At 49.6% G+C, this 26,032-nt stretch overlaps 1 protein-coding gene across 1 annotated transcript in view; it reads left to right on the forward strand.

The window, feature by feature from the left end:
- Positions 1 to 26,032, forward strand: part of gbe1a (glucan (1,4-alpha-), branching enzyme 1a) — a 202,430-nt gene that overhangs the window by 94,902 nt on the left and 81,496 nt on the right. The window contains exons 7-8 of the mRNA XM_046317104.1: positions 303 to 393; positions 1,434 to 1,643. Of these exons, the coding sequence (XP_046173060.1) occupies positions 303 to 393; positions 1,434 to 1,643 (301 nt within the window). The remainder of the gene's footprint in view (positions 1 to 302; positions 394 to 1,433; positions 1,644 to 26,032) is intronic.

Raw genomic sequence — 26,032 nt, forward strand, 5'->3', positions numbered from 1 at the left:
TAATGTCTGTCAGCTTATAACCGGTTATAATGTCTATATCAGTTTATAACCAGTTATGTCTGTCAGGTTATAACTGGTTATGTCTCTGTCAGGTTATAACTGGTTATGTCTCTGTCAGGTTATAACTGGTTATGTCTCTGTCAGGTTATAACTGGTTATGTCTCTGTCAGGTTATAACTGGTTATGTCTCTGTCAGGTTATACCTGGTTATGTCTTTATGTCAGGTTATACCTGGTTATGTCTCTGTCAGATTATACCTGGTTATGTCTCTGTCAGGTTATAACTGGTTATGTCTCTGTCAGGTTATAACTGTGTCCAGTTGATGGCCATCATGGAGCATGCGTACTACGGCAGCTTTGGATACCAGGTCACCAACTTCTTCGCTGCCTCCAGGTAACACACACACAACCTCCAGGTAACACACACACACAACCTCCAGGTAACACACACACACAACCTCCAGGTAACACACACACACAACCTCCAGGTAACACACACACACAACCTCCAGGTAACACAACCTCCAGGTAACACACACACAACCTCCAGGTAACACACACACACAACCTCCAGGTAACACACACACACAACCTCCAGATAACACACACACACAACCTCCAGGTACACACACACAACCTCCAGGTAACACACACACACAACCTCCAGGTAACACACACACACACAACCTCCAGGTAACACACACACACAACCTCCAGGTAACACACACACACAACCTCCAGGTAACACACACACACAACCTCCAGGTAACACACACACAGCCTTAGAGCCACACACACAGCGCGAGTCCCCTGTGCGGGCAGCGAGTCCCCTGTGCGGGCAGCGAGTCCCCTGTGCGGGCAGCGCGAGTCCCCTGTGCGGGCAGCGAGTCCCCTGTGCGGGCAGCGAGTGCGGGCAGCGAGTCCCCTGTGCGGGCAGCGAGTCCCCTGTGCGGGCAGCGAGTCCCCTGTGCGGTCCCCTGTGCGGGCAGCGCGAGTCCCCTGTGCGGGCAGCGAGTCCCCTGTGCGGGCAGCGCGAGTCCCCTGTGCGGCGGGAGGAGAATTGATTGGTCAAAGCAGGGCTGTGCTGCAGAACTGGAGAATTTGAAATGTACTTCTTCTGTTTCTCTTTCCTTCCTAAAAGGTTTATTCTGTTCTACTGCCATTTACTGTAAGTTTCTAAATGTTGTTTCATTGTGGAGAAGGAACCTGCCAGTAAGCATTTCATTGGACTATTCATACCATACGTGTCCCGTACACACGACTCATAAAACTTAACTCTCTTTCTCTCTCCATGAAAACTTTCAACAAAACAATATGTTCTTTACTAATGTTTACCCTTGTATCTCCCCCCCCCCCCCCGTCCGTCCGTCCGTCCATCCGCGCCGCCCTCTTCCTCTCCCCCCGTCTCTCCATCGCCCCCACGCCTCTCTCCAGTCGGTTCGGCAACCCTGAGGACCTGAAGAGGTTGGTGGACTCCGCCCACTCTTTGGGGATCACCGTCCTGTTGGATGTGGTACATAGCCACGCCTCCAGTAACACGGCTGATGGGCTGAATAAGTTTGACGGGACAGACTCCTGCTTCTTCCACTCTGGGCCTCGGGGACACCATCCACAGTGGGGCTCACGCCTCTTCAACTACCAGAGGTACGGAAACGCACGTCGACACGTTACCTACACACTCAGACACAAAGTTACCTACACACTCAGACACAAAGTTACCTATACACTCGGACACAAAGTTACCTACACACTCGGACACAAAGTTACCTACACACTACACACGGACACAAAGTTACCTACACACTCGGACACAAAGTTACTACACACTCGGACACAAACACACTCGGACACAAAGTTACCTACACACTCGGACACAAAGTTACCTCGGACACAAAGTTACACTCGGACACAAAAGTTACCTACACACTCGGACACAAAGTTACCTACACACTCAAAGGACTCGGACACAAAGTTACCTACACACTCGGACACAAAGTTACCTACACACTCGGACACAAAGTTACCTACACACTCGGACACAAAGTTACCTACACACTCGGACACAAAGGACACAAAGTTACCTACACACTCGGACACAAAGTTACCTACACACTCGGACACAAAGACACAAAGTTACCTACACACTCGGACACAAAGTTACCTACACACTCGGACACAAAGTTACCTACACACTCGGACACAAAGTTACCTACACACTCGGACACAAAGTTACCTACACACTCGGACACAAAGTTACCTACACACTCGGACACAAAGTTACCTACACACTCGGACACAAAGTTACCTACACACTCGGACACAAAGTTACCTACACACTCGGACACAAAGTTACCTACACACTCGGACACAAAGTTACCTACACACTCAGTGTGTTGGACTGGTATTCATTATAAACAGACCTCCAGTCTCTGTGATGGACTGGTAGTTATATTATAGTCCCATACCAGAACCCATATCAATTATAGTCCCATACCAGAGCCCATATCAATTATAGTCCCATACCAGAGCCCATATCAATTATAGTCCCATACCAGAGCCCATATCAATTATAGTCCCATACCATTTACATTACATTTAAGTCATTTAGCAGACGCTCTTATCCAGAGCGACTTACAAATTGGTGCATTCACCTTATGACATCCAGTGGAACAGTCACTTTACAATAGTGCATCTAAATCTTAAAGGGGGGGGGGGGGGAAATACTTATCCTATCCTAGGTATTCCATAAAGAGGTGGGGTTTCAGGTGTCTCCGGAAGGTGGTGATTGACTCCGCTGTCTTGGCGTCGTGAGGGTGTTTGTTCCACCATTGGGGGGCCAGAGCAGCGAACAGTTTTGACTGGGCTGAGCGGGAGCTGTACTTCCTCAGTGGTAGGGAGGCGAGCAGGCCAGAGGTGGATGAACACAGTGCCCTTGTTTGGGTGTAGGGCCTGATCAGAGCCTGGAGGTACTGAGGTGCCGTTCCCCTCACAGCTCCGTAGGCAAGCACCATGGTCTTGTAGCGGATGCGAGCTTCAACTGGAAGTCAGTGGAGAGAACGGAGGAGCGGGGTGACGTGAGAGAACTTGGGAAGGTTGAACACCAGACGGGCTGCGGCGTTCTGGATGAGTTGAAGGGGTTTAATGGCACAGGCAGGGAGCCCAGCCAACAGCGAGTTGCAGTAATCCAGACGGGAGATGACAAGTGCCTGGATTAGGACCTGCGCCGCTTCCTGTGTGAGGCAGGGTCGTACTCTGCGGATGTTGTAGAGCATGAACCTACAGGAACGGGCCACTGCCTTGATGTTGGTTGAGAACGACAGGGTGTTGTCCAGGATCACACCAAGGTTCTTAGCGCTCTGGGAGGAGGACACAATGGAGTTGTCAACCGTGATGGCGAGATCATGGAACGGGCAGTCCTTCCCCGGGAGGAAGAGCAGCTCCGTCTTGCCGAGGTTCAGCTTGAGGTGGTGATCCGTCATCCACACTGATATGTCTGCCAGACATGCAGAGATGCGATTCGCCACCTGGTCATCAGAAGGGGGAAAGGAGAAGATTAGTTGTGTGTCGTCTGCATAGCAATGATAGGAGAAACCATGTGAGGTTATGACAGAGCCAAGTGACTTGGTGTATAGCGAGAATAGGAGAGGGCCTAGAACAGAGCCCTGGGGGACACCGGTGGTGAGAGCGCGTGGTGAGGAGACAGATTCTCGCCACGCCACCTGGTAGGAGCGACCTGTCAGGTAGGACGCAATCCAAGCGTGGGCCGCGCCGGAGATGCCCAACTCGGAGAGGAGGATCTGATGGTTCACAGTATCGAAGGCAGCCGATAGATCTAGAAGGATGAGAGCAGAGGAGAGAGAGTTAGCTTTAGCAGTGCGGAGCGCCTCCGTGATACAGAGGAGAGCAGTCTCAGTTGAATGACTAGTCTTGAAACCTGACTGATTTGGATCAAGAAGGTCATTCAGAGAGAGATAGCGGGAGAGCTGGCCAAGGACGGCACGTTCAAGAGTTTTGGAGAGAAAAGAAAGAAGGGATAGTGGTCTGTAATTGTTGACATCGGAGGGATCGAGTGTAGGTTTTTTCAGAAGGGGTGCAACTCTCGCTCTCTTGAAGACGGAAGGGACGTAGCCAGCGGTCAGTGATGAGTTGATGAGCGAGGTGAGGTAAGGGAGAAGGTCTCCGGAAATGGTCTGGAGAAGAGGGGAGGGGATAGGGTCAAGCGGGCAGGTTGTTGGGCGGCCGGCCGTCACAAGACACGAGATTTCATCTGGAGAGAGAGGGGAGAAAGAGGTCAGAGCACATGGTAGGGCAGTGTGAGCAGAACCAGCGGTGTCGTTTGACTTAGCAAACGAGGATCGGATGTCGTCGACCTTCTTTTCAAAATGGTTGACGAAGTCGTCTGCAGAGAGGGAGGAGGGGGGGGAGGTTTCAGGAGGGAGGAGAAGGTGGCAAAGAGCTTCCTAGGGTTAGAGGCAGATGCTTGGAATTTAGCGTGGTAGAGAGTGGCTTTAGCAGCAGAGACAGAGGAGGAAAATGTAGAGAGGAGGGAGTGAAAGGATGCCAGGTCCGCAGGGAGGCGAGTTTTCCTCCATTTCCGCTCGGCTGCCCGGAGCCCTGTTCTGTGAGCTCGCAATGAGTCATCGAGCCACGGAGCGGGAGGGGAGGACCGAGCCGGCCTGGAGGATAGGGGACATAGAGAGTCAAAGGATGCAGAGAGGGAGGCGAGGAGGGTTGAGGAGGCAGAATCAGGAGATAGGTTGGAGAAGGTTTGAGCGGAGGGAAGAGATGATAGGATGGAAGAGGAGAGAGTAGCGGGGGAGAGAGAGCGAAGGTTGGGACGGCGCGATACCATCCGAGTAGGGGCAGTGTGGGAGGTGTTGGATGAGAGCGAGAGGGAAAAGGATACAAGGTAGTGGTCGGAGACTTGGAGGGGAGTTGCAATGAGGTTAGTGGAAGAACAGCATCTAGTAAAGATGAGGTCGAGCGTATTGCCTGCCTTGTGAGTAGGGGGGAAGGTGAGAGGGTGAGGTCAAAGAGGAGAGGAGTGGAAAAAGGAGGCAGAGAGGAATGAGTCAAAGGTAGACGTGGGGAGGTTAAAGTCGCCGAGAACTGTGAGAGGTGAGCCGTCCTCAGGAAAGGAGCTTATCAAGGCATCAAGCTCATTGATGAACTCTCCGAGGGAACCTGGAGGGCGATAAATGATAAGGATGTTAAGCTTGAAAGGGCTGGTAACTGTGACAGCATGGAATTCAAAGGAGGCGATAGACAGATGGGTAAGGGGAGAAAGAGAGAATGACCACTTGGGAGAGATGAGGATCCCGGTGCCACCACCCCGCTGACCAGAAGCTCTCGGGGTGTGCGAGAACACGTGGGCGGACGAAGAGAGAGCAGTAGGAGTAGCAGTGTTGTCTGTGGTGATCCATGTTTCCGTTAGTGCCAAGAAGTCGAGGGACTGGAGGGAGGCATAGGCTGAGATGAACTCTGCCTTGTTGACCGCAGATCGGCAATTCCAGAGGCTACCGGAGACCTGGAACTCCACGTGGGTCGTGCGCGCTGGGACCACCAGATTAGGGTGGCCGCGGCCACGCGGTGTGGAGCGTTTGTATGGTCTGTGCAGAGAGGAGAGAACAGGGATAAACAGACACATAGTTAACAGGCTACAGAAGAGGCTACGCTAATGCAAAGGAGATTGGAATGACAAGTGGACTACACGTCTCGAATGTTCAGAAAGTTAAGCTACGTAGCAAGAATCTTATTGACTAAAATGATTAAAATGATACAGTACTGCTGAAGTAGGCTAGCTGGCAGTGGGTGCGTTGTTGACACTACACTAATCAAGTCGTTCCGTTGAGTGTAATAGTTTCTACAGTGATGCTATTCGGGGGCTAGCTGGCTAGCTAGTAGTGTTGTTTACGTTACGTTGCGTTAAAAGAACGACAATAGCTGGCTAGCTAACCTAGAAAATCGCTCTAGACTACACAATTATCTTTGATACAAAGACGGCTATGTAGCTAGCTATGTAGCTAGCTACGATCAAACAAATCAAACCGTTGTACTGTAATGAAATGAAATGAAAATGTGATACTACCTGTGAATGCGACCGGGTTGTTGAGTTCTATTCAGAAGACGTTGGCTAGCTGTTGGCTAGCTAGCAGTGTCTCCTACGTTAAGGACGACAAATAGCTGGCTAGCTAACCTCGGTAAATTAAGATAATCACTCTAAGACTACACACTCTAAACCTAAACAACACACTAAACCTACCAGAGCCCATATCAATTATAGTCCCATACTAGAGCCCATATCAATTATAGTCCCATACCAGAGCCCATATCAATTATAGTCCCATACCTGAGCCCATATCAATTATAGTCCCATACCTGAGCCCATATCAATTATAGTCCCATACCTGAGCCCATATCAATTATAGTCCCATACCTGAGCCCATATCAATTATAGTCCCATACCTGAGCCCATATCAATTATAGTCCCATACCTGAGCCCATATCAATTATAGTCCCATACCTGAGCCCATATCAATTATAGTCCCATACCGGAGGTCATTGTAGGTTGTACTGGTACGTCATATTAGCTAAATCACTAATTTCTATTTCCTCAGCCTCGAGTATCACAGAAACACAACACTTTTGAATGAATAAAGAAATTAATAACATAACTATGGATGTAATTAATCAAAACCATCGGTGGAAAAACATTGGAAACCTTTTGAAACGTCAAATTTGACTAAATGTGTGAAAAATGTTCAAAGGAAAGTGGCTCTATTGGACAGAGACTGTGTTCGCCCCCATTTATAATTTGTGTAAAAAATATCAACCATCTTGCTGTTTTTTTAGGGTTAAGTATGTAAATCCCTGTTTGTTCCAAACGATGTGTCTGGACCATTTAGATGTACAACAATCCCCCAGACACACAGACAGACACACAGACAGACACACAGACAGACACACAGACAGACACACAGACAGACAGACAGACAGACAGACAGACAGACAGACAGACAGACAGACAGACAGACAGACAGACAGACAGACAGACAGACAGACAGACAGACAGACAGACAGACAGACAGACAGACAGACAGACAGACAGACAGACAGACAGACAGACAGACAGACAGACCATTCGTTTCAACAATCCCCCAGTCGCTGTGTTTCAAACGCTTCATGTATTCTGATGTTTTATCTCCGTGTGTATATTATATATATATATTAATATTTATTTATTCACTTATCTGGAGCCGTTTTTGATTGAATTAATTGGCGTTTCCTTTCTGTGTTTGAAGCCTTTGTTATTGTTTTCCTTTTGGCTGTTTGTCTAGGACCAATTATGGGTGGATACACTCGGGGGTGTGTGTGTGTGTATGTATGTGTGCGCGTGGTTTATTAGGCTTTGTGGCTCTAATGTATTGATTTCTCTTTGAGGTCTTTCATCCTTCGCTCTGTTTGTGTGTGTGCGTGTGCGTGCGTGCGAGGCTCATTTAAAGTGTCCTCCACAGTTGACAAAGCTCCAGACAGCAGAAAGATGCCCTCTTTCTCTTTCAATTACTCTCACGTTCTCTGTTCCTCTGTCCTCCGCTCTTCTCTCTCTCGTTCTCTCTGTCCTCCGCTCTTCTCTCTCACGTTCTCTCTGTCCTCCGCTCTTCTCTCTCTCGTTCTCTCTGTCCTCCGCTCTTCTCTCTCTCTCGTTCTCTCTGTCCTCCGCTCTTCTCTCTCTCGTTCTCTCTGTCCTCCGCTCTTCTCTCTCTCGTTCTCTCTGTCCTCCGCTCTTCTCTCTCTCGTTCTCTCTGTCCTCCGCTCTTCTCTCTCTCTCGTTCTCTCTGTCCTCCGCTCTTCTCTCTCTCTCGTTCTCTCTGTCCTCCGCTCTTCTCTCTCTCGTTCTCTCTGTCCTCCGCTCTTCTCTCTCTCGTTCTCTCTGTCCTCCGCACTTCTCTCTCTCTCGTTCTCTCTGTCCTCCGCTCTTCTCTCTCTCTCATTCTCTCTGTCCTCCGCTCTTCTCTCTCTCGTTCTCTCTGTCCTCCGCTCTTCTCTCTCTCGTTCTCTCTGTCCTCCGCTCTTCTCTCTCTCGTTCTCTCTGTCCTCCGCTCTTCTCGTTCTCTCTGTCCTCCGCTCTTCTCTCTCTCTCGTTCTCTCTGTCCTCCGCTCTTCTCTCTCTCTCGTTCTCTCTGTCCTCCGCTCTTCTCTCTCTCTCGTTCTCTCTGTCCTCCGCTCTTCTCTCTCTCTCCTTCTCTCTGTCCTCCGCTCTTCTCTCTCTCTCGTTCTCTCTGTCCTCTGCTCTTCTCTCTCTCTCTCTCGTTCTCTCTGTCCTCTGCTCTTCTCTCTCTCGTTCTCTCTGTCCCGCTCTTCTCTCTCATTCTCTTTGTCCTCTGCTCTCCTCTCTCTCGTTCTCTCTGTCCTCTGCTCTTCTCTCTCATTCTCTCTGTCCTCTGCTCTCCTCTCTCTCGTTCTCTCTGTCCTCTGCTCTTCTCTCTCGTTCTCTCTGTCCTCTGCTCTCCTCTCTCTCGTTCTCTCTGTCCTCTGCTCTTCTCTCTCGTTCTCTGTCTTCTGTCTCTCTCTCTCTCTCATTCTCTCTGTCCTCTGCTCTCCTCTCTCTCGTTCTCTCTGTCCTCTGCTCTTCTCTCTCTCGTTCTCTCTGTCCTCTGCTCTCTTCTCTCTCTCGTTCTCTCTGTCCTCTGCTCCTTCTCTCTCGTTCTCTCTGTCCTCTGCTCTTCTCTCTCGTTCTCTCTGTCCTCTGCTCTCCTCTCTCTCGTTCTCTCTGTCCTCTGCTCTCTCTCTCTCTCGTTCTCTCTGTCCTCTGCTCTTCTCTCTCTCTCGTTCTCTCTGTCCTCTGCTCTTCTCTCTCTCTCGTTCTCTCTGTCCTCCGCTCTTCTCTCTCTCGTTCTCTCTGTCCTCTGCTCTTCTCTCTCTCTCGTTCTCTCTGTCCTCCGCTCTTCTCTCTCTCTCGTTCTCTCTGTCCTCCGCTCTTCTCTCTCTCTCGTTCTCTCTGTCCTCTGCTCTTCTCTCTCTCGTTCTCTCTGTCCCGCTCTTCTCTCTCATTCTCTTTGTCCTCTGCTCTCCTCTCTCTCGTTCTCTCTGTCCTCTGCTCTTCTCTCTCATTCTCTCTGTCCTCTGCTCTCCTCTCTCTCGTTCTCTCTGTCCTCTGCTCTTCTCTCTCGTTCTCTCTGTCCTCTGCTCTCCTCTCTCTCATTCTCTCTGTCCTCTGCTCTTCTCTCTCATTCTCTCTGTCCTCTGCTCTCCTCTCTCTCGTTCTCTCTGTCTGCTCTTCTCTCTCGTTCTCTCTGTCCTCTGCTCTCCTCTCTCTCATTCTCTCTGTCCTCTGCTCTTCTCTCGTTCTCTCTGTCCTCTGCTCTCCTCTCTCTCGTTCTCTCTGTCCCGCTCTTCTCTCTCATGTTCACCCTCGTTTGCCTTTCTCGCTCTGTCAATCACTATACCTGTTCTCTACTATACCTGTTCTCTACTATACCTGTTCTCTACTATACCTGTTCTCTACTATACCTGTTCTCTACTATACCTGTTCTCTCTTTCTCCATCTGCATATCTTCTGTTCTGAATCTCTCTCTCACCCTCTCTCTCACCCTCTCAATCTTTCTCTCACCCTCTCTCTCACCCTCTCTCTCACCCTCTCAATTTTTCTCTCACCCTCTCTCTCACCCCTCTCTCACCCTCTCAATCTTTCTCTCACCCTCTCTCTCACCCTCTCTCTCACCCTCTCTCTCACCCTCTCTCTCACCCTCTCTCTCTCACCCTCTCTCTCACCCTCTCTCTCTCAACCCTCTCTCTCACCCTCTCAATCTCTCTCTCAATCTCTCTCACCCTCTCTCTCACCCTCTCTCTCACCCTCTCTCTCACCCTCTCAATCTTTCTCTCACTCTCTCACCCTCTCTTAATCTTTCTCTCACTCTCTCTCTCACCCTCTCTCTCACCCTCTCTCTACATCTTTCTCTCACCCTCTCTCACCCTCTTTCTCTCACCCTCTCTTTCACCCCTCTCTCTCACCCTCTCTCTCACCCTCTCAATCTTTCTCTCACCCTCTCTCTCACCCTCTCAATCTTTCTCTCACCCTCTCTCTCACCCTCTCTCTCACCCTCTCTCTCACCCTCTCTTTCACCCCTCTCTCTCACCCTCTCTCTCACCCTCTCAATCTTTCTCTCACCCTCTCTCTCACCCTCTCAATCTTTCTCTCACCCTCTCTCTCACCCTCTCTCTCACCCTCTCTCTCACCCTCTCTCTCACCCTCTCAATCTTTCTCTCAATCTCTCTCACCCTCTCTCTCACCCTCTCTCTCACCCTCTTCTCTCTCTCACCCTCTCTCTCTCACCTCTCTCTCACCCTCTCTCTCACCCCTCTCTCTCTCTCCTCTCTCTCACCCTCTCTCTCACCCTCTCTCTCACCCTCTCTCTCACCCTCTCTCTCACCCTCTCTCTCACCCTCTCAATCTCTCTCTCACCCTCTCTCTCACCTCTCTCTCACCCTCTCTCTCACCCTCTCAATCTTTCTCTCAATCTCTCTCTCACCTCTCTCTCTCACCCTCTCTCTCACCCTCTCTCTCACCCTCTCAATCTTTCTCTCTCTCACCCTCTCTCACCCTCTCTCTCTCCCTCTCTCTCACCCTCTCTCACCCTCTCTCTCACCCTCTCTCTCACCTCTCTCTCACCCTCTCAATCTTTCTCTCCTCTCTCTCACCCTCTCTCACCTCTCTCTCTCACCCTCTCTCTCACCCTCTCTCTCACCCTCTCAATCTTTCTCTCAATCTCTCTCTCACCCTCTCTCTCACCCTCTCTCTCACCCTCTCTCTCACCCTCTCTCTCACCCTCTCTCTCAATATCTCTCTCACCCTCTCTCTCACCCTCTCTCTCACCCTCTCTCTCACCCTCTCTCTCACCCTCTCAATCTCTCTCTCACCCTCTCTCTCACCCTCTCTCTCACCCTCTCTCTCACCCTCTCTCTCACCCTCTCTCACCCTCTCTCTCACCCTCTCTCTCACCCTCTCAATCTTTCTCTCACCCTCTCTCTCACCCTCTCTCTCACCCTCTCTCACCCTCTCTCTCACCCTCTCTCTCACCCTCTCTCTCACCCTCTCTCTCACCCTCTCAATCTTTCTCTCACCCTCTCTCTCACCCTCTCTCTCACCCTCTCTCTCACCCTCTCTCTCACCCTCTCAATCTTTCTCTCAATCTCTCTCTCACCCTCTCTCTCACCCTCTCTCTCACCCTCTCAATCTCTCTCTCACCCTCTCTCTCACCCTCTCTCTCACCCTCTCTCTCACCCTCTCTCTCACCCTCTCTCTCACCCTCTCTCTCACCCTCTCAATCTTTCTCTCAATCTCTCTCTCTCACCCTCTCTCTCACCCTCTCTCTCACCCTCTCTCTCACCCTCTCTCTCACCCTCTCTCTCACCCTCTCTCTCACCCTCTCTCTCACCCTCTCTCTCACCCTCTCTCTCACCCTCTCAATCTTTCTCTCACTCTCTCTCTGACCCTCTCTCTCACCCTCTCTTAATCTTTCTCTCACTCTCTCTCTCACCCTCTCTCTCACCCTCTCTCTACATCTTTCTCTCACCCTCTCTCACCCTCTTTCTCTCACCCTCTCTTTCACCCCTCTCTCTCACCCTCTCTCTTACCCTCTCTTTCACCCCTCTCTCTCACCCTCTCTCTTAATCTTTCTCTCACTCTCTCTCTCACCCTCTCTCTCACCCTCTCTCTACATCTTTCTCTCACCCTCTCTCACCCTCTTTCTCTCACCCTCTCTTTCACCCCTCTCTCTCACCATCTCTCTTACCCTCTCTCTTAATCTTTCTCTCACATGTGAAACCATGTGGTTTTGGAATGTCACGTGTGTCGATATTTCACAAAGTTTTACGTGGATATTTTTCACATGATGTCACATGATGATGCTCTGCAAACAAAAAATGAGTCGGATGTCAGGATGTCCCCTGAACGCCACGCAGTCAAAATGATTTAAACTTTAAATATATCTGACACTTTCACGGCCACATTGTGTTTTAGTTATACAGTGATTATTATTCAACATGTCCTCACCTGGGATTATAACCCTCACCTGGGATTATAACCCTCACCTGGGATTATAACCCTCACCTGGGATTATAACCCTCACCTAACCCTCACCTGGGATTATAAACCTCACCTGGGATTATAACCCTCACCCTCACCTGGGATTATAACCCTCACCCTCACCTGGGATTATAACCCTCATCTAACCCTCACCTGGGATTATAACCCTCACCCTCACCTGGGATTATAACCCTCACCTAACCCTCACCTGGGATTATAACCCTCACCTAACCCTCACCTGGGATTATAACCCTCACCTGGGATTATAATCCTCACCCTCACCTGGGATTATAACCCTCACCTCACCCTCACCTGGGATTATAATCCTCACCTCACCCTCACCTGGGATTATAACCCTCAACTCACCCTCACCTGGGATTATAACCCTCAACTCACCCTCACCTGGGATTATAACCCTCAACTCACCCTCACCTGGGATTATAACCCTCACCCTCACCTGGGATTATAACCCTCACCTAACTCTCACCTGGGATTATAACCCTCACCTAACTCTCACCTGGGATTAGTTGGATAATAGACTGTAGCAGAGTGGCTAGTTGGATGCAAGACTGTAGCAGAGTGGCTAGTTGGATAATAGACTGTAGCAGAGTGGCTAGTTGGATGCAAGACTGTAGCAGAGTGGCTAGTTGGATAATAGACTGTAGCAGAGTGGCTAGTTGGATAATAGACTGTAGCAGGGTGGCTAGTTGGATAATAGACTGTAGCAGAGTGGCTAGTTGGATAACAGACTGTAGCAGGGTGGCTAGTTGGATAACAGACTGTAGCAGAGTGGCTAGTTGGATAATAGACTGTAGCAGAGTGGCTAGTTGGATAACAGACTGTAGCAGAGTGGCTAGTTGGATAATAGACTGTAGCAGAGTGGCTAGTTGGATAACAGACTGTAGCAGGGTGGCTAGTTGGATAATAGACTGTAGCAGGGTGGCTAGTTGGATAATAGACTGTGGCAGAGTGGCTAGTTGGATAATAGACTGTGGCAGAGTGTCTAGTTGGATAACAGACTGTAGCAGGGTGGCTAGTTGGATAATAGACTGTAGCAGAGTGGCTAGTTGGATAATAGACATTAACATTACATTTACGTCATTTAGTAGACGCTCTTATCCAGAGCGACTTACAAATTGGTGCATTCACCTTATGACATCCAGTGGAACAGTCACTTTACAATAGTGCATCTAAATCTTAAAGGGGGGGGGGGGTGAGAGGGAATACTTATCCTATCCTAGGTATTCCTTAAAGAGGTGGGGTTTCAGGTGTCTCCGGAAGGTGGTGATTGACTCCGTTGTCCTGGCGTCGTGAGGAGTTTGTTCCACCATTAGGGGGCCAGAGCAGCGAACAGTTTTGACTGGGCTGAGCGGGAGCTGTACTTCCTCAGTGGTAGGGAGGCGAGCAGGCCAGAGGTGAATGAACGCAGTGCCCTTGTTTGGGTGTAGGGCCTGATCAGAGCCTGGAGGTACTGAGGTGCCGTTCCCCTCACAGCTCCGTAGGCAAGCACCATGGTCTTGTAGCGGATGCGAGCTTCAACTGGAAGCCAGTGGAGAGAACGGAGGAGCGGGGTGACGTGAGAGAACTTGGGAAGGTTGAACACCAGACGGGCTGCGGCATTCTGGATGAGTTGTAGGGGTTTAATGGCACAGGCAGGGAGCCCAGCCAACAGCGAGTTGCAGTAATCCAGACGGGAGATGACAAGTGACTGGATTAGGACCTGCGCCGCTTCCTGTGTGAGGCAGGGTCGTACTCTGCGGATGTTGTAGAGCATGAACCTACAGGAACGGGCCACCGCCTTGATGTTGGTTGAGAACGACAGGGTGTTGTCCAGGATCACGCCAAGGTTCTTAGCGCTCTGGGAGGATGACACAATGGAGTTGTCAACCGTGATGGCGAGATCATGGAACTGGCAGTCCTCCCCCGGGAGGAAGAGCAGCTCCGTCTTGCCGAGGTTCAGCTTGAGGTGGTGATCCGTCATCCACACTGATATGTCTGCCAGACATGCAGAGATGCGATTCGCCACCTGGTCATCAGTGTGGCTAGTTGGATAACAGACTGTAGCAGAGTGGCTAGTTGGATAACAGACTGTAGCAGGGTGGCTAGTTGGATAACAGACTGTAGCAGAGTGGCTAGTTGGATAACAGACTGTAGCAGACTGTCTAGTTGGATAAAAGACTGTAGCAGAGTGGCTAGTTGGATAATAGACTGTAGCAGAGTGGCTAGTGGCTAGTTCTATAATATAATAGTTCTATAATAGACTGTAGCAGAGTGGCTAGTTGGATAAAAGACTGTAGCAGACTGGCTAGTTGGATAACAGACTGTAACAGAGTGGCTAGTTGGGTAATAGACTGTAGCAGAGTGGCTAGTTGGATACAAGACTGTAGCAGAGTGGCTAGTTGGATACAAGACTGTAGCAGAGTGGCTAGTTGGATACAAGACTGTAGCAGAGTGGCTAGTTGGATAATAGACTGTAGCAGAGTGGCTAGTTGGATACAAGACTGTAGCAGAGTGGCTAGTTGGATACAAGACTGTAGCAGAGTGGCTAGTTGGATACAAGACTGTAGCAGACTGGCTAGTTGGATAAAAGACTGTAGCAGAGTGGCTAGTTGGATAACAGACTGTAGCAGAGTGGCTAGTTGGATACAAGACTGTAGCAGAGTGGCTAGTTGGATAACAGACTGTAGCAGACTGGCTAGTTGGATAAAAGACTGTAGCAGAGTGGCTAGTTGGATAAAAGACTGTAGCAGAGTGGCTAGTTGGATAAAAGACTGTAGCAGAGTGGCTAGTTGGATAATAGACTGTAGCAGACTGGCTAGTTGGATAAAAGACTGTAGCAGAGTGGCTAGTTGGATAAAAGACTGTAGCAGACTGGCTAGTTGGATAAAAGACTGTAGCAGACTGGCTAGTTGGATAAAAGACTGTAGCAGACTGGCTAGTTGGATAAAAGACTGTAGCAGACTGGCTAGTTGGATAAAAGACTGTAGCAGACTGGCTAGTTGGATAAAAGACTGTAGCAGACTGGCTAGTTGGATACAAGACTGTAGCAGAGTGGCTTGTTGGATAACAGACTGTAGCAGGGTGGCTAGTTGGATAAAAGACTGTAGCAGACTGGCTAGTTGGATAAAAGACTGTAGCAGAGTGGCTAGTTGGATAACAGACTGTAGCAGAGTGGCTAGTTGGATAATAGACTGTAGCAGAGTGGCTAGTTGGATAAAAGACTGTAGCAGACTGGCTAGTTGGATAAAAGACTGTAGCAGACTGGCTAGTTGGATAAAAGACTGTAGCAGACTGGCTAGTTGGATAAAAGACTGTAGCTGACTGGCTAGTTGGATAAAAGACTGTAGCAGACTGGCTAGTTGGATAAAAGACTGTAGCAGAGTGGCTAGTTGGATAAAAGACTGTAGCAGACTGGCTAGTTGGATAAAAGACTGTAGCAGACTGGCTAGTTGGATAATAGACTGTAGCAGAGTGGCTAGTTGGATAATAGACTGTAGCAGAGTGGCTAGTTGGATAAAAGACTGTAGCAGACTGGCTAGTTGGATAAAAGACTGTAGCAGAGTGGCTAGTTGGATAAAAGACTGTAGCAGAGTGGCTAGTTGGATAAAAGACTGTAGCAGACTGGCTAGTTGGATAAAAGACTGTAGCAGAGTGGCTAGTTGGATAAAAGACTGTAGCAGACTGGCTAGTTGGATAAAAGACTGTAGCAGACTGGCTAGTTGGATAAAAGACTCTGTGCGCAACGTAAAACACATAATAATGCATGCATTGCAGAATTAGGCCGATACCCACTAATTACCAAAATCCAGAAAAGAGCTGTTAAATTCTACAACCACCTAAAAGGAAGTGATTCCCGAACCATCCATAACAAAATGTTAACCTACAGAGAGATGAACCTGGAGAAGAGTCCCCTAAGCAAGCTGGTCCTGGGGCTCTGTTTACAAACACACCCCACAGAGCCCCAGGACAGCAGCACAATTAGACCCAACCAGATCATGAGAAAAAGGAGAGTTCTTTCCAATGTGTCAAGTAATTAACAAAAAAACAGAGCAAACTAGAATGCTATTTGGCCCTAAACAGCGAGTACACAGTGGCAGAATACCTGACCACTGTGACTGACCCTAAACAGAGAGTACACAGTGGCAGAATACCTGACCACTGTGACTGACCCTAAACAGAGAGTACACAGTGGCAGAATACCTGACCACTGTGACTGACCCTAAACAGAGAGTGGCAGAATACCTGACCACTGTGACTGACCCTAAACAGAGAGTACACAGTGGCAGAATACCTGACCACTGTGACTGACCCTAAACAGAGAGTACAGAGTGGCAGAATACCTGACCACTGTGACTGACGCTAAACAGAGAGTACACAGTGGCAGAATACCTGACCACTGTGACTGACCCTAAACAGAGAGTACACAGTGGCAGAATACCTGACCACTGTGACTGACCCTAAACTTAAGGAAAGCTTTGACTATGTACAGACTCAGTAAGCATTGCCTTGCTATTGAGAAAGGCCGCCGTAGACAGACCTGGCTCTCAAGAGAAGACAGGCTATGTGCTCATTGCCCACAAAATGAGGTGGAAACTGAGCTGCACTTCCTAACCTCCTGCCCAATGTATGACCATATTAGAGAGACATATTTCCCCCAGATTACACAGACCCACAAAGAATTTGAAAACAAATCTGATTTTGATGAACTCTCATATCTGCTGGTTGAAATACCACAGTGTGACATCACAGCAGCAAGATTTGTGACCTGTTGCCACGAGAAAAGGGCAACCAGTGAAGAACAAACACCATTGTAAATACAACCCATATTTATGTTCATTTATTTTCCCTTGTGTCCTTTAACCATTTGTACATTGTTACAACACTGTATATATATATATATATATGTATATATGTATATGTATGTATGTATATGTGTGTGTGTGTGTGTATGTATGTATGTATGTATGTATATATATATATATATATATATATATATATATATATATATATATATATATATATATATATATATATATATATATATATATATATAATATGACATTTGTAATGTCTTTATTCTTGTGGAACCTCCGTGAGTTTAAATGTTCACTGTTCATTTTTATTTATTTGTCTTTTGTTTATCTACTTCACTTGCTTTGTCAATGATAATATATGTTTCTCGTGCCAATAAAGCTCTTTGAATTGATAAAGGAGGGAGATGAAGAGAGCGAGGTTATTCTAGGTCACAGTAGTGTATCCAGGACCATCCAGGCAGCCGTGCTCTGTCAGCTAGCTAATTCAGTCAACTTTACCTCATCTCCACCTCTATCCACAATGTGGTCCCAAACTGCAGCCGTGCTCTGTCAGCTAGCTAATTCAGTCAACTTTACCTCATCTCCACCTCTATCCACAATGTGGTCCCAAACTGCAGCCTTGCTCTGTGTCAGCTAGCTAATTCAGTCAACTTTACCTCATCTACACCTCTATCCACAATGTGGTCCCAAACTGCAGCCGTGCTCTGTCAGCTAGCTAATTCAGTCAACTTTACCTCATCTCCACCTCTATCCACCATGTGGTCCCAAACTGCAGCCTTGCTCTGTGTCAGCTAGCTAATTAACACACTGCTGTCAATTCTTATTCTCCTCCTCTCCCCCCTTCCACTCCCCTAGGCTGTATGAATGAAAAGCCATCCTCTCTCTCTCTCTCTCTCTCTCTCTCTCTCTCTCTCTCTCTCTCTCTCTCTCTCTCTCTCTCTCTCTCTCTCTGTCTCTCTCTGTCTCTCTGTCTCTCTGTCTCTCTGTCTCTCTGTCTCTCTGTCTCTCTCTCCTTCTCTGTCTCTCTCTCCTTCTCTGTCTCTGTCTCTCCTTCTCTGTCTCTCCTTCTCTGTCTCTTTCTCTCTGTCTCTTTCTCTCTGTCTCTTTCTCTCTGTCTCTTTCTCTCTGTCTCTCTCTCTCTGTCTCTCTCTCTCTCTCTCTCTCTCTCTCTCTCTCTCTCTCTCTCTCTCTCTCTCTCTCTCTGGGTAATTTCTCTGTGGGTATGGGTGGAGAGCTGTCTATGGGCTGATGGCTTCATCACAGACAGACTGACTGGGCAATGGAGGGATAGAGCCACACATCACTGACTTTGACCTTACTCCCCCTCTCCTCTACATCAAAAAGATGAGATCTGTCTTTTACTAATTAACGGAACCTACTGTAGATGCCATCCTCTCATCCTACCATCCTTCCATCTCTCTCATCCTACCATCCTTCCATCTCTCTCATCCTACCACCCTCCATCCTCTCATCCTACCATCCTTCCATCTCTCTCATCCTACCACCCTCCATCCTCTCATCCTACCATCCTTCCATCTCTCTCATCCTACCATCCTTCCATCTCTCTCATCCTACCACCCTCCATCCTCTCATCCTACCATCCTTCCATCTCTCTCATCCTACCATCCTTCCATCTCTCTCATCCTACCACCCTCCATCTCTCTCATCCTACCATCCTTCCACCTCTCTTCTCTCTTTTTCACTCTCCTTATTCTTCTCTGTTTCTCTTGCATATTCCTCCCTTTCTTTCCTCCCTCTCTTTCCTCCCTCTCTTTCCTCCCTCTCTTTCCTCCCTCTCTTTCCTCCCTCTCTTTCCTCCCTCTCTCTCCTCCCTCTCTCTTTTGTCCTAGATATTCATTGATTGGTGAAAGCCTCCAGACCTTTTTAATTAGACTTTCATTTTCCCCCTCGCCTTCTTTCCTTTGTCCCCTCTTTTGTTTCTCCCCCTTTTCTCCTTCCCTCCCCTCCTCTCTCTCTCCTAGTCTCTCCCTTTTCTCTCCTTCCCTCCCCTCCTCTCTCTCTCCTAGTTTTCCCCTTTTCTCTCCTTCCCTCACCTCCTCTCTCTCTCCTACTCTCCCCTTCTATCCTTCCCTCCCCTCCTCTCTCTCTCCTACTCTCCCCCTTTTCTCTCCTTCTCTCCTAGTTTCCCCTTTTCTCTCCTTCCCTCCCCTCCTCTCTCTCTCCTACTCTCCCCCTTTTCTCTCCTTCTCTCCTCTCTCTCTCCTACTCTCCCCCTTTTCTCTCCTTCTCTCCCATACTCTCTCTCTCCTAGTCTCCCCCTTTTCTCTCCTTCCCTCCCCTCACTCTCTCCTAGTCTCACCCTTTTCTCTCCTTCCCTCCCCTCCCCTCTCTCTCCTAGTTTTCCCCTTTTCTCTCCTTCTCTCTCTCCTAGTCTCCCCCTTTTCTCTCCTTCCCTCCCCTCCTCTCTCTCCTAGTCTCCCCCTTTTCTCTCCTTCCCTCCCCTCACTCTCTCCTAGTCTCACCCTTTTCTCTCCTTCCCTCCCCTCCTCTCTCTCTCCTAGTTTTCCCCTTTTCTCTCCTTCTCTCCCCTCCTCTCTCTCTCCTAGTTTTCCCCTTTTCTCTCCTTCTCTCTCTCCTAGTCTCCCCCTTTTCCCTCCTTCCCTCCCCTCCTCTCTCTCTCTCTCCTAGTTTTCCCCTTTTCTCTCCTTCCCTCCCCTCACTCTCTCCTAGTCTCCCCCTTTCTCTCCTTCCCTCCCCTTTCTCTCTCCTAGTCTCCCCCTTTTCTCTCCTTCTCCCCCCACTCTCTCCTAGTTTTCCCCTTTTCTCTCCTTCCCTCCCCTCACTCTCTCCTAGTCTCCCCCTTTCTCTCCTTCCCTCCCCTCACTCTCTCCTAGTCTCCCCCTTTTCTCTCCTTCCCTCACTCTCTCCTAGTCTCCCCCTTTTCTCTCCTTCCCTCCCCTCTCTCTCTCCTAGTTTTCCCCTTTTCTCTTCTTCTCTCCCCTCCTCTCTCGCTCTCCAAGTCTCCCCCTTTCACCTGTTTTTTTCTTTTAGTTTGTTCTCTAAAACCAAACCATTCATGTTTTTATTCCCCATGGTAGCTGTGTGCTGCGTAACCGACATGTGGGATTATTTAAGAGGGAAGGTTTCTGATGTTTTCAGAAGATGGACAGGGACTCTGCTGTCCAAGCTTCAGAGGGAAGCTGGTTCCACCACTGTGGTGCGAGGATAGAGAAGAGCTGTGACTGGGATGAACTGCTCTGGCCAAGAGACCAGAGTTGTCAGAACGGAGTGCTTGGGTTGGGGTGTAGGGTAGGAGCAGAGCCTGAAGGTAGGGAGGGGCAGTTCCTCTTGCTGTTCCATAGGTAAGCACCATGGTCTGGTAGTGGATGTGAGCTTGGACTGGAAGCCAGTGGAGTGTCTGGAGGAGCAGGGTGACATGGGAGAAATTTAATGTTTAACACCAGGCGGGCTGCAGCGTTCTGGGTAAGTTGCAGGGGTTTGATGGCAGAGCCCAGCCACCAGAGAGTAGCAGTAGTCCAGAATGGAGATGACATGTGTGAGGGAAGGTCATACTACCCCACAGGAGGCCATACTACCCCACAGGAGGCCATACTACCCCACAGGAGGCCGTACTACCCCACAGGAGGCCGTACTACCCCACAGGAGGCCGTACTACCCCGCAGGAGGCCGTACTACCCCGCAGGAGGCCGTACTACCCCGCAGGAGGCCGTACTGCCCCGCAGGAGGCCATACTGCCCCGCAGGAGGCCATACTGCCCCGCAGGAGGCCATACTGCCCCGCAGGAGGCCATACTACCCCACAGGAGGTCATACTACCCCACAGGAGGTCATACTACCCCACAGGAGGTCATACTACCCCACAGGAGGTCATACTACCCCACAGGAGGCCATACTATACTACCCCACAGGAGGCCATACTACCCCACAGGAGGCCATACTATACTACCCCACAGGAGGCCATACTATACTACCCCACAGGAGGCCATACTATACTACCCCACAGGAGGCCATACTTCCCCACAGGAGGCCATACTACCCCACAGGAGGCCATACTACCCCACAAGGAGGCCATACTACCCCACAGGAGGCCGGACTACCCCACAGGAGGTCGTACTACTCCACAAGGAGGCCGTACTACCCCACAGGAGGCCGTACTACCCCACAGGAGGCCGTACTACCCCACAGGAGGCCGTACTACCCCACAGGAGGCCGTACCACCCCACAGGAGGCCGTACTACCCCACAGGAGGCCGTACTACCCCACAGGAGGCCGTACTACCCCACAGGAGGCCATACTATACTACCCCACAGGAGGCCGTACTACCCCACAGGCCGTACTACCCCACAGGAGGCCGTACTACCCCACAGGAGGCCGTACTACCCCACAGGAGGCCGTACTGCCCCACAGGAGGCCGTACTGCCCCACAGGAGGCCGTACTGCCCCACAGGAGGCCGTACTGCCCCACAGGAGGCCGTACTGCCCCACAGGAGGCCGTACTACCCCACAGGAGGCCGTACTGCCCCACAGGAGGCCGTACTGCCCCACAGGAGGCCGTACCCCACAGGAGGCCGTACTGCCCCACAGGAGGCCGTACTGCCCCACAGGAGGCCGTACTGCCCCACAGGAGGCCGTACTGCCCCACAGGAGGCCGTACTGCCCCACAGGAGGCCATACTGCCCCACAGGAGGCCGTACTGCCCCACAGGAGGCCATACTGCCCCACAGGAGGCCATACTGCCCCACAGGAGGCCGTGCTGCCCCACAGGAGGCCGTACTACCCCACAGGAGGTCGTGCTACCCCACAGGAGGTCATACTACCCCACAGGAGGTCATACTACCCCACAGGAGGTCGCACTACCCCACAGGAGGCCGCACTACCCCACAGGAGGCCGCACTACCCCGCAGGAGGCCATACTACCCCACAGGAGGCCATACTACCCCGCAGGAGGCCATACTACCCCACAGGAGGCCATACTATACTACCCCACAGGAGGCCATACTATACTACCCCACAGGAGGCCATACTATACCCCACAGGAGGCCATACTACCCCACAGGAGGCCGGACTACCCCACAGGAGGCCGGACTACCCCACAGGAGGTCGGACTACCACACAGGAGGCCGGACTACCCCACAGGAGAACATTCTACCCCACAGGAGAACATTCTACCCCACAGGAGAACATTCTACCCCACAGGATGCCATACTACCCCACAGGATGCCATACTACCCCACAGGATGCCATACTACCCCACAGGATGCCATACTACCCCACAGGATGCCATACTACCCCACAGGATGCCATACTACCCCACAGGATGCCATACTACCCCACAGGAGGCCATACTACCCCACAGGAGGCCATACTACCCCACAGGAGGCCATACTACCCCACAGGAGGCCATACTATACTACCACACAGGAGGCCGTACTACCCCACAGGAGGCCGTACTACCCCACAGGAGAACGTACTACCCCACAGGAGGCCGTATTACCCCACAGGAGGCCGTACTACCCCACAGGAGGCCGACTACCCCACAGGAGGCGGACTACCCCACAGGAAGCCGTACTACCCCACAGGAGGCCGTATTACCCCACAGGAGGCCGTATTACCCCACAGGAGGCCGTACTACCCCACAAGGAGGCCGTACTACCCCACAAGGAGGCCGTACTACCCCACAAGGAGGCCGTACTACCCCACAGGAGGCCGTACTACCGCACAAGGAGGCCGTGCTACCCCACAGGAGGCCGTGCTACCCCACAGGAGGCCGTGCTACCCCACAGGAGGCCGTGCTACCCCACAGGAGGCCGTGCTACCCCACAGGAGGCCGTGCTACCCCACAGGAGGTCGTGCTACCCCACAGGAGGTCGTGCTACCCCACAGGAGGTCGTGCTACCCCACAGGAGGTCGTGCTACCCCACAGGAGGTCGTGCTACCCCACAGGAGGTCGTGCTACCCCACAGGAGGTCGTGCTACCCCACAGGAGGTCGTGCTACCCCACAGGAGGTCGTACTACCCCACAGGAGGTCGTACTACCCCACAGGAGGCCGTACTACCCCACAGGAGGCCGTACTACCCCACAGGAGGCCGTACTACCCCACAGGAGGCCGTACTACCCCACAGGAGGCCATACTACCCCACAGGAGGCCATACTACCCCACAGGAGGCCATACTACCCCACAGGAGGCCATACTACCCCACAGGAGGCCATACTATACTACCCCACAGGAGGTCATACTATACTACCCCACAGGAGAACATACTACCCCACAGGAGAACGGACTACCCCACAGGAGGTCATACTATACTACCCCACAGGAGGCCATACTACCCCACAGGAGGCCATACTACCCCACAGGAGGCCATACTACCCCACAGGAGGCCATACTACCCCACAGGAGGCCATACTACCCCACAGGAGGCCATACTACCCCACAGGAGGCCATACTATACTACCCCACAGGAGGCCATACTATACTACCCCACAGGAGGTCATACTATACTACCCCACAGGAGAACATACTACCCCACAGGAGGTCATACTATACTACCACACAGGAGAACATACTACCCCACAGGAGAACATACTACCCCACAGGAGAACATACTACCCCACAGGAGGCCATACTACCCCACAGGAGGCCATACTACCCCACAGGAGGCCATACTACCCCACAGGAGGCCATACTACCCCACAGGAGGCCATACTATACTACCCCACAGGAGGTCATACTATACTACCCCACAGGAGAACATACTACCCCACAGGAGAACGGACTACCCCACAGGAGGTCATACTATACTACCACACAGGAGGCCATACTACCCCACAGGAGGCCATACTACCCCACAGGAGGCCATACTACCCCACAGGAGGCCATACTACCCCACAGGAGGCCATACTACCCCACAGGAGGCCATACTACCCCACAGGAGGCCATACTACCCCACAGGAGGTTCTTGTCGCCCCGTGACACCACTTTTCTCCGAGGACTCCTGGAAAACCACGACCTCCCCCCTCCCAAGATGGCCGTCGTTGGGAGTTCCATTGTAATGGATTGAGCAAAGACATTCTACTTCCCCGTGTGTGACATCACTCAGGACCTTACGATCATTCCAGAACCAAAACCCAGAGCTGCACGTGGTGGTTGTGGATGCTGGTACAAATGACATCAACGGAACTTGGAATACCTGAGAGATTATTGGCTACAGACGAGGGTATTGTTTTTCCTGGCCCTATCACACGAGGGGATTGTTTTTCTTGGTCCTATCACACGAGGGGATTGTTTTTTTCTGGTCCTATCACACGAGGGGATTGTTTTTCCTGGCCCTATCACACGAGGGGATTGTTTTTCCTGGTCCTATCACACGAGGGGATTGTTTTTCCTGGTCCTATCACACGAGGGGATTGTTTTTCCTGGTCCTATCACACGAGGGGATTGTTTTTCCTGGTCCTATCACACGAGGGGATTGTTTTTCCTGGTCCTATCACACGAGGGGATTGTTTTTCCTGGTCCTATCACACGAGGGGATTGTTTTTTTCCTGGTTTTTCCTGGCCCTATCACACGAGGGGATTGTTTTTCCTGGCCCTATCACACGAGGGGATTGTTTTTCCTGGCCCTATCACACGAGGGGATTGTTTTTCCTGGCCCTATCACACGAGGGGATTGTTTTTCCTGGCCCTATCACACGAGGGGATTGTTTTTCCTGGTCCTATCACACGAGGGGATTGTTTTTCCTGGCCCTATCACACGAGGGGATTGATCGCTTCTCCCGAGCTATTTGCACGGGTCTCTTGGATGAAATCAGGACTCCGCTCTCAAAAAGCATTGGATTTTTATTGACTACATCCATCAGCTTTGGGAGCGACCGCAGTTTCTAAAAAGAGGACGTCCTGAACCGGAGCTTGGATCCTGAGTAACATTGAAAAGGTAATCGTGTCCCTGGATGAGAGCTCGGCGGTATGATTATATGAAATTCTGGATTCTGCAACCTTGATTCATGTAAATGTCCGAAGTTTAGATTTTTAAAAAAATGTATGATATTCTAATTATTGCTTCTCAAACTAACGCAGACATTTTGAATATTATTAACTGACACCTGGTAAAAAAATAATAATAATAATTCAAACCCTGAAAAATAAACTATTTTGGACGTCATTCTGACAAACGCACCTTTTGCTAACAATTTTTGGGATCACTTCCAAAATGTATTCCATTTTGGATTCCCTGGTGCCGCTGGGGAAGCTTAAAACGCTGAGGATAAATGAGTTCACTGAGGTGTGCAGTTGTTTTAATTGACTTTTAATGATACCTGTGATGTTTTCGCGTTCTATAATGTAATGTACCTGTAGTTGTATCTAGTATCTTGTCCTCGGGGCACCATGGAAAATGAGACCCTCAACCCCCATTACAGTTTCATATGCTACTCTAATTAAGAGGCACATAAGCCTGTTTATGTTTAGTTAATATTATTATATAGCATGTTAGTAGTATTATATAACACATTAGTAGTATTATATAACACATTAGTAGTATTATATAACATGTTAGTAGTATTATATACCACATTAGTAGTATTATATACCACATTAGTAGTATTATATAACATTAGTAGTATTATATAGCATGTTAGTAGTATTATATAACACATTAGTAGTATTATATAACATGTTAGTAGTATTATATACATTAGTAGTATTATATAACACATTAGTAGTATTATATAACATGTTAGTAGTATTATATACCACATTAGTAGTATTATATACCACATTAGTAGTATTATATAACACATTAGTAGTATTATATAGCATTAGTAGTATTATATAACACATTAGTAGTATTATATAACATGTTAGTAGTATTATATAACACATTAGTAGTATTATATACCACATTAGTAGTATTATATAACACGTTAGTACTATATACCACATTAGTAGTATTATATAACACATTAGTAGTATTATATAACATGTTAGTAGTATTATATACCACATTCGTAGTATTATATAACACGTTAGTACTATATACCACATTAGTAGTATTATATAGCATGTTAGTATTATATACCACATTAGTAGTATTATATAGCATGTTAGTAGTATTATATAACATGTTAGTAGTATTATATACCACATTAGTAGTATT

Source organism: Oncorhynchus gorbuscha, linkage group LG20 (assembly GCF_021184085.1).
Source record: "Oncorhynchus gorbuscha isolate QuinsamMale2020 ecotype Even-year linkage group LG20, OgorEven_v1.0, whole genome shotgun sequence".
Classification (NCBI taxonomy): domain Eukaryota; kingdom Metazoa; phylum Chordata; class Actinopteri; order Salmoniformes; family Salmonidae; genus Oncorhynchus; species Oncorhynchus gorbuscha.